At 32.9% G+C, this 9,719-nt stretch overlaps 1 protein-coding gene across 1 annotated transcript; it reads right to left on the minus strand.

Annotated features, from left to right (window-relative positions):
- Window positions 1-267: 267 nt before the first annotated feature.
- On the minus strand, window positions 268-1,109 carry LOC18440189 (17.8 kDa class I heat shock protein). Its single transcript, XM_006850341.4, has one exon. The coding sequence runs from the start codon at window positions 940-942 to the stop codon at window positions 493-495; it is 450 nt and encodes a 149-aa protein (XP_006850404.1). The 5' UTR covers window positions 943-1,109; the 3' UTR covers window positions 268-492.
- Between the last annotated feature and the right edge of the window lie 8,610 nt (window positions 1,110-9,719).

Raw genomic sequence — 9,719 nt, forward strand, 5'->3', positions numbered from 1 at the left:
ACCTCACGCTAAAAAATTGTCCAGAAATATAATATTTTTTGTTTCATTTATTGTATATGAAAATATCAAATAACATATATATAAAATGTAATTTTTTTTTTTAACAATATTCTTTTAGTATTTGGGGATTTTTTACCCCCATTTTCTTTTACAGTACAAAACTCAGAACTAATTCGATAAGTCAGAGTCGGCCTGACTAATCGGCTGTGGCCATCACCGATATAACGCAATCCGCAAGAAGAGACCAAAAAAAAAAAAAAAAAATCGTTTTTACTCCGAGAATTATTTTCACCGTTCATGCAAAAAAACATAAATGGACATACAACATTGAATTACTTCCCAACACAACTTTTTAATACCAAATACCGAAATACTCGAAAATTATTTTCACACTTCACAAGCAAATGGACGTACAACATCGAATTACTTCCCAACACAATTTTTCAACACCAAAACGTTAAAAATAAAAATCACAAGAACCCTTCAGAGTTCTCAGCCAGAAATCTCAATGGCCTTCACCTCAGGCTTCTTCACCTCCTCCTTAGGCACAGTCACAGTCAAAACCCCATCCTCCATTGAAGCTGCCACCTGATCGACCTTCGCATTCTCCGGCAACCTGAATTGCCTCAGGAATTTGCCCCGACTTCTCTCTATCCTGCGCCACATATCATTCTTCTCCTCCGATTCTTTCTTTCTTTCTCCGCTGATTTTTAGAACCCGGCCTTCTTCAACCTCCACCTTCACCTCCTCTTTCTTCAGTCCCGGCAAATCGGCCTTGAAAACATGGGCCTTATCAGTCTCCTTCCAATCGATTTGTGTGTTGGCAAAGGCTGAGGTCTCTGTAGAGAGAGAAGGAAAGTTGTTGAAAGGGTCCCAAATGTCTAGAGAAAAGGGGTCCACGGCATTATTCCTGCGCCCAAAGAGGCTTGAAATCAAAGACATTTCTGTAAATTTGAAGCACAAATCACTGAATGTGAGAAAAAGAGGAAATGGGGAAGAAGTTTTTAAGCGAGAAACTGAAGATGAGAATATGAGATGAGATTTAAGAGAGAAAATCGTCGTATCCGAGCTTTGAATGCTTTGTTTTGATGACTTAAGAAGGAGCTTGGGACTGGTATTTATAGAGAGAGGAGGATGAGTCATGAAGGTTCGAGAAAAAGGTCGGAAATAACCCTAGGGGTGTTTGTATGTCATCGAACTATTCAGGGGCTGTTTCGAGATTTTTCTGGGTGCCCGAAGCCTCCACGGCCTTCTACCACTTTCCTGAGGTGACAAGTTTTTGTCTACCGTTCGCCTTGAGATCTATTTTATCGACCGTCGAAACTTCGATCTAAGTATCCGTAGCTATTTTAAAGAAATAACTGGTGATTTTTCATTTGTCTATTTATAAAAAAGTTAAAATTGGGCGCATGCATATGAAGAAAAAACAAAGGGTCTCCAATCTCACAAAAAATCTGTAGTTTTGACATAAAAAAAAACTTTCGAAGTCATTTATCTCGACCTCGACCTTGACCCTGATGGCGGTGAACAAAAAAAAGAATTTAAAGCCTTAAAATTGTGTATATTAGAATGGGGTATGGTTTGTATAGAGTCTAGGCTCTAAACAATCAAATTAGAGCATACCTTGTATAATGTCGAGAAATGTGGTTTCAATACTGAGAATATTTGTGATAGCTTTAAAATATATTTTCATCTTTATTTATAAAGTTTAAAGCTTTAAAAATAGTGTAGATCCACAGATCTATAAAAACTTGAAAATATTAAAAATTGACGTCCAAAAATGCATTACAAAATGCACTATTTTCAAAATATGAAATCCATGTTTTTCTTACATCCATGCATTTTGATGTCGAGATGGTCAATTTGAGTATATTTGGGCATCAAAACAACCTCTTCTAGTGAAAATTTTGAGGTAAGCTCTAATTTGATTGTTTAGAGCCTCTGCTCTATATAAACTTTTCTCATTACAATATATTATCTACACTAATGTTCAAACAAACGTCGGGCGTGTAGGGGGAGTCTATGCCATTGTGTTAGCTTGCGCCTACGTGGCCACCAAAAAATCTGGGTGGTGTAGGTTCAAAAAGGGGCAAGATGTGTCCAATAATCTTGTTTTAAGTCTAGATTTTGCATTAAAAATGTATATTTATGTTATATATATATATATATATATATATATATATATATATATATATATATATATATATATAAAATAAATCCATCCAATAGGTATTTTTGCACCTAGGCGGGTGCAGTCTCCTCGGTATCCATCTAGCACCCTGCCTAGTAGGGCACCTACCTACGTGGGGTATTAGGCAGGTGCCTAGGGACAACCCGCCTAGTTGGTCCGCCCAAGCATTGACGATTCGCCCAGGCCCCTCTAGCCATCCCAGGCGGCTTCCAATGACCAGGGCAGATCATTTTTTCAATAAATGATCAAGATTATCTATTTTTAAGTGTTCACAAATCTGATATCTGTATTATTTTGGACCTACCAATTTTATAATCATTGATGCAAAAAGATTCTAGAGCAGCTTGAGGGGAGGCTCTACCTTTTTTCACAAAGCCTATGCTTTATACAAATCACATCTTTTATCTATGGGGGAATGGTTTGATAGGGCGGCAGCCGCATCAAAATAAATAAAGCATCACTTCATAACTTATTGAAAATTACAATTCAAGCATTCGAAAATGTTTATATGAATCATCTTGGCTTGAACATTATGGTTATAAAAAAAAGAAAAAATATCTCGATACCCTCTTTTTTTAAGTTTTATATCGCAATAGACTCAAGGTTTCAAAACATATATTGGGTCATAAAAATTATAAGTTTTATATCTTTTAACCCTCTAAACTAACTTTATCTTCTTTTAAACATATGTTTTTACCCCAAACAAATATAAGAAAGACATATATTTTCTAAACACCATCATTTCTCTCTATGCACACGATTTTTTTCTAAATCTCTCCACCCATTTTTCTGCTCTCTCCACCCATGTCTCTCACTCTCTCTCTCCCCCGTTAGAGAGACAAAGAGGGTGAATGTTAGAAAAAGAGAAATTTGGGGGGAATATATCACATAAAGAGAGGAGGGGTTTAAAATGAGTATGTTTTTTTTATATTTGTTAGGGCTAAAAAAATAGTTAAAAGTGGGTAAAGTTAGTTAGGGAGTTAGGAGATATATTTTGAATTTTTAGGTCTATTGAGATATGAAAATAAAAAATAAGGGGCACAAGGATATTTTCCCTAAAAAAAAAAAGATATCAAACTCTAAAAATAGTGTATAGAGTAACAAATTTTCTAGACCATTCATTCTTCCTAATAGTAAGTAAATCATAGATCCACGAGATTTATACTATTTTTTGAATTTTCAATTTTATTGTCAGCATTGAAAATTGATATTAAAGCCATCATAGAGATTTCTATTGATAAAAGTGCTTTCGGGATAAAGATTTGAAGTGAGGCTTTATTTTGTTTTCATGAAGCTCAAAACCTCATCCTCTATCTATTTACCTCTTTTTAACTCTTTAAAGTTCAGTGTACTACTATTGGTTTTGTTTGAAGGCTACATATCATAAGAACCATCAATCCTTTTACAGGGGAAAAAATTATTGCTTTATGAAAAACAAAATAATATACTCTTTACGAAACGTGCAGCGTATGTCAGGGGACGCCCTTCAAAATATGCATCCCCTGATGCAAGTAGCAACCATCTTAAAGATGGATGTTAACAGGTGCTGGCCCTATCAAAACTTTTAAATTAATGGTCTAGACAAATGCACTTGAAAGTATTTTTTTATTTTAAAAATTATGATTATTTTATATTTATGTTTATCATGGTATAGATTATCAAGCTCTGAAATTTTTGAATCCAAAATCAACCTCTAAGATAGGTCTTGGAAGGACATATATGAATAGATGAGTCGGCTGACTCATAGAAACCTTGTCCTACTCTTTAATATATCTGGCGAGTTTGTTCACTTTTCATTAGTTTGTTTTCGCATAATTACCAAATTACTATTTCTAACCTATTTTTATCAATTTTTCAATTATCAATTTTTTTTTTATTTTCCCCATATTTAATTTCGGTGTGATTTTGTCGATTTCAAAAGTTCTTGAAAACTTTTTCATTACCTTCCCCTTTTTTACAATTTCCCCATTTGAACATCGTCTTGAATTTATTTCTTAGATGTTGGTATTCCAATACAACAGCAAAATGACGTAAAAAGGAAAAAGACCAGCCCATTCGTATTTTCAAAAACTTTTTTTTTTTTACCAAGAGTAACATATTTTATTAATAAAAAGAGTGATTACAAAGATAAGTACAAAAAAAAAAAAAAGAGCTACAGATAAAAAAAAAAAGAGTACAAGCTTTCTATGCTTCCCTTACAACGTAAAACAAAGTGATACAGTCTTAACCAAATCATGTGCCATTGGATTAACGTCTCTATTAACATGCCTGAAGGTAAAACCACTGCTGACAGATAAATCCACCACGTTATGCCATAAAATTCGTAGTCACCAAGGAGGTCTTGACAATCGAGTACACCTATTGATAACATTGTGAGAATCACCTTCAATGAGTACATTGTTATGGAAGCCCTTATTTTTAAGAATCAACAGACCTTGCAGTAAAGTTGCTAATTCCACGAATTAGGATTATTTTATCTTGCTTTACTACGAAATTAGCAGTAAACCCCCATTTTTTTTTTTAAAAAAAAAAAACTTGTTTCTCGGTGCCCTTTCCTCGCGGATTATTAGCATGGTCTGAAAAATGAGCTTCGTTCGGACATTACACCTTGGAATTTAAGTCTCATTATGGATGAGAAAAGTGCAATTCACCCACATGTTAAGAGATTTCAATACCGATGCACTATTTAGCCAAACAGGAGACTTTGGCCGAGTGCCTCCCCTCTTATCTACCTATGTTTTTTTACCTTTTCTTTTTTTTTTTTTTTTGTTTTTTTTTTTTGTTTTTTTGACTTTTATGCAGATGTAATTTTTTGATTATCTCAAAGAAGCTTTCATAACATTTTAAAAAAAAAAAAATGGAAAAGGAAACCATCATCTAAAATTACAACATTTCTTATAGAAACAATCTAGTTAGATGATTTAATTTTAGTCAAAGAATCTAATTAGTGTTAAATGATTTACTTTTGCACGTGCTTATTATGAGTCGGCTGATTCCTATCATATTAGCTCTCTCTATATAATATAGTTTTAAGATGGATTTTGAACTTAATTTTTTAGGAGTAACGAATCTCTAACATGGGAACATTATTATGCAAAAGTAAATAAATTTTAAAGTTAAAAATGAAGTTTTTTTATGGAAAAATTTTGACCACCAATTTTGTTTCAATGTGGGACTACTACTTTTTCACATCCATCCTTAGGATGAATGCGTGATGCGTCAGCAAATGTAGAATCGCTTCCCTTGATGCATAATTTCCTTTATTTCTTAATGTTCATCACCAGGGTATTTTTTCAAAAAATATCTTAAAAATAATTTAAAAAATAGTTTAGTTGCCTATATTCAGGCTTGGTAGCCTCCCATCAGTTGTTTCGGACCTCTCAGGTTAGTTAAATTACTGAATTGTAAGAACATGTTCACAGATCCCAACAGGGGTAATTTTCGCATTTTTTAATATCTTTTGAAGAGATACCTAATGGAAATAAGTACTAACAATTAAAATGTAAACTCTAATGTTCTCTTTCTATTTTTTTTTTTTTGGAAATGTTGACTTATGTCTTTACTTTTATATTATAAACATTACAAGTATAACAAATCCTGGATATACTCTCTGTACATCACCAAGTCAGCCCATGAACTAATCAAGGCTAACTAAGAATTAATTAGAAGCATGAACACCAACCTTATATAGCTCGTTTGGCTCCATGAATTAACGAGTTTCGGCTTTGAATCAAAACCTATGACGAATCTTGGTTATGTTAAAAACCTAGTTATTGAAACACGATTATTTAGCTGGCATTGAACCCAAGTTATGCAAATCTCATATTTATGTGCGTACGTATGTAGAGATATGATCGGGTCAACCTGGACCTGGACTTGGACCTAATCCACCAGGTCCAAAACTTGAACTTAGATCCGGACACAAATTGGGTCAACCTGTTGGGTCATCGGGTAGACCTGAGCCGATTGCCATCCTATTTATTGGATAGCGCAGGCATTTTATGGATGCAGGTAATGCATTAAGAATATATGACTATAGCGATCAATGAACTCCAATGGTCCAAATCATTTCAAATTGAATGTTGATAAGGCGTCATTTCAAATTCCTAAGCTTGCACGTGGTGGAGGCAATATCAGAAGTGATGTTTGGTCCTTCATTGTAGCTTTGGCAATAACATCAAATAACTATGCAGAGTTTCATGCTTTATACACAGGCATAGACCTGGCTTTCTGTTAAATTGTTTTTCCCTGCAGATTGAGAGTGATTCGTAATTATTGGTTAATGTAATCCGTGAGCGATAAAACGCTCCATGAGCACTCACTATTGTTGCTTCTAACTGTCGTTATAAGCTTTCAGGTCGTGTTTAGACCATAGCCCATATTTATCATTAGGCGAATATGGTGCTCGATATTCTTGCCAAAAAATCCACAACTTTCTTAAATGTCATTGTTTGGCGATGTAGAATGCCGGATTTTCTATCTATTACGTTATTCCATGATGTGGCACAACTGCCCTATTCTAGGGTTCTAAACTTATAAAGTATACCTTCTTTTCATTATTAATAAAAAACGGGTTCCCCACTGGCTTACCAAAAAAAAAAAAAAAAAAAAGTCCAATGGTCCATTTCCAACAAAATTGAGCCTTAACAACTTGCTAGTGTACATTGCCATTATCATCTACGGGAGTGATCCGAGCCCACTTGCCCACCTGTACTCGGCCAAGTTACTCGAACTCACCTCCTTGCATAGCTGCGAAGTCTGAATCAACTCGAGCCACTCAAAATAAAAAAAAATCATAGAAAGTATATATAAAACATAAAATCAATATATAAAATTTATATAATGTGTTTGTGTTTTAATTTGTGGATTTATCTCAATATATATATCCCATTCTTACATTATCATTTTCTTTATAGATATTTTTGAGAAGTTTCATTATAAATCAAAATTTCAAAATCATATTTCTGAGTCATTTATTTTCATGCCTTTGTTTCACTTTTACCAATTTTTTTTTTTTGTTAATTTTTGAACTTTTTTTTTTGAAATTTTTTATATTTTCTAGGTATTTTGGTCCTATACATTGCTAGCCGAGTCCATTTGGACCTCATAGTTAGTTGGATCGGCCCAAGGTTGGGTCGAAAGTCCAAAACAAGTTTAAAAACGTTGATATAGGCCCCAAATCAAGTTTACCTAGTAGTTAATATTGGGACATGTAGTTGGCCATGAAGCCTCACATGTGCCATGCTTTTTTTAATTTAATTAATATCATCTATATTTTTCTTTAATTTAATTAATATTATCTTAAAAAATATAATGTACAAATTAGTGTTTATTTCTATTGTGTTTTTTCGGATAATTAAGTGGGGAAAACATGCCCCTACCCTTTTTTTCAAGTAGATTGTTTTTTTTTTGGATAATTCAGTGGGGAAAACATGCCCCTACCCGTTTTTTCAAGTAGATTGTTTTTTTTTTGGATAATTCAGTGGGGAAAACATGCCCCTACCTGTTTTTTCAAGTAGATTGTTTTTTTTTTGGATAATTCAGTGGGGAAAACATGCCCCTACCGGTTTTTTCAAGTAGATTACGAGTTAGCTCTTTGAAGGTATTAATAGAGTGGTGTTAGTGGTAGGAATGAAAACCACAACATGGTAACTAGGGTGTGGGTTGCTACCACCACCACTCAAGCCCTATTCCCAAACTCTAAAATATTTTTTAAGATTTCATAAACATGGAGAGGAACCCAGAGAGAAACTACCTCTATAAATTAATATTTCATAACCATGGAGAGGAACCCAGAGAAAAACTAAAGTGTTCTTGATAGTTTTGAAAAAGCCATTTTCGATTTATAGTCTAACGACAATGCCATCCATAGTTTTCGAACTAGGGCGAGTCAACTCGGCTCGGTTGAGTTCCTCGGCTTCACCCCACTGTCGAGGCCGAGGGGCCTCAAGTCCATGGTGCAGTAGTTGCTGGTCCATTCGGTGAACAAGAATCACTGAAAAAACGGAAGACTCGGTCCAAAAAACATAAAACTCGCCCGATTTTGCGCTATTGGTGGATAAAACGCGTTTTTCATAATAGGAAACTTTTGTAAACTGAAAATCTGAAATTTGGGAGTGATTTTGATCGAGTTTTGGAAACTTTCGATGTCTTTAACAGAAATATTATCTTTATGATAAGATTTGGGTTTATCAAAACCCAAATCGAACAACAATTTATCAATAAATTATCTGGTTTTTAGGGTTCTGCACTCATCCAAAGAAAATCCTCTAATGTCTTCCTTTCTGTCTTATTTGTCCACAAAATTAATTGATTATGGGGTTCTTTTCAATATATTGAAGTTATCTACAAAAGCCCTCTGCTTATTCTCGTGTTTATCAAGTTTAATTACCTTAAACTTCATTGTTCTTGCTTATTTCTACACCAAATCAAAAGATTTTGGCTTGTTTTTTAAGCTTTTGAAATCAGCTTCAAGGGCCCTATACGGATCAATAGTTTTCGTTTGCCATTATTGACTGATTTCGTGCATCAAAGAGGTAACGTCGTTAGTCTAAGAAAAATTACCAACTCTATTCTCTCTCTCGCTAATTACTCCATAACTTTTATGATATTTAGTTTATTTGAAGCTTTTGAAATCATCTTCAAAAGTCCTATACAAATTCATGCTTTTTTTCTCCAATATTGATTGATTTCGTGCAACATAGAGCTAATTTAGATGAACAATCAAAAAATTAAAAAATCTAATATTTTTCTCTAATTTATCAAGAATAATGTTTTGATTATTATTATTTTTTTAAGATATTGAAATAACTTGAAAACCCCTATATTGCTTTGTATTTTTTTCTTTAATATCGATTGATTTATAGAAAAAGTTTATATAAGATTGCAACCTTAAAATGTTGAATTACAGATGCACCTCAAAAATGTATTACAAAAAATTGTTTTAATATTAAAAAACTCTCTAATTGATTATCTCGACATCAAGATGTATGAATATGAAAAAAAAAAGTATTTTGAGTTTCAAAAATAGCGTATCTTACACCACAATATCCGGACCATACATGTTCAAGATTTTCATATGTTTATAAATCTTCTTGATTTTAACCATTTTTAGAGTTTAAAAATTTATAACTAGATATAAAAATAAAATTTCAGATAATCCTAAAAATATTTTACACCAAAATTATATGTTATGAAAAAATTTGGAGGTGCACCTTAATTGGGCTGTTTAAAGTCGCTAGGAACCACACCCTTGATTTATTGAATAATAGAGGTAATATTGATGAATTGTGTAAAATCTAATATTTTTCTCTAGTTTATCAGCAATAATAATATTTTGATTATTATTTTTATTTTAAGATATTGAAATAACTTGAAAACCTATATATTCCTTTGTCTTTGTTTTTTTTTTTTTATTGATTTATTGCATCATAGAAATAATATCGATGAACTATGTAAAATCTAATATTTTTCTCTAATTTATCAACAATAATATTCTGATTATTATTATTTTAAGATATTGAAATAA

Source organism: Amborella trichopoda, chromosome 8 (genome assembly GCF_054954075.1).
Source record: "Amborella trichopoda isolate Santa Cruz 75 chromosome 8, AtrichopodaSantaCruz75HAP2 v2.0, whole genome shotgun sequence".
Taxonomy (NCBI): domain Eukaryota; kingdom Viridiplantae; phylum Streptophyta; class Magnoliopsida; order Amborellales; family Amborellaceae; genus Amborella; species Amborella trichopoda.

Bases quoted from the DNA above. Each gene is read 5' to 3' on its own strand.
- LOC18440189 (XM_006850341.4), bottom strand. From the start codon at position 942: ATGTCTTTGATTTCAAGCCTCTTTGGGCGCAGGAATAATGCCGTGGAC.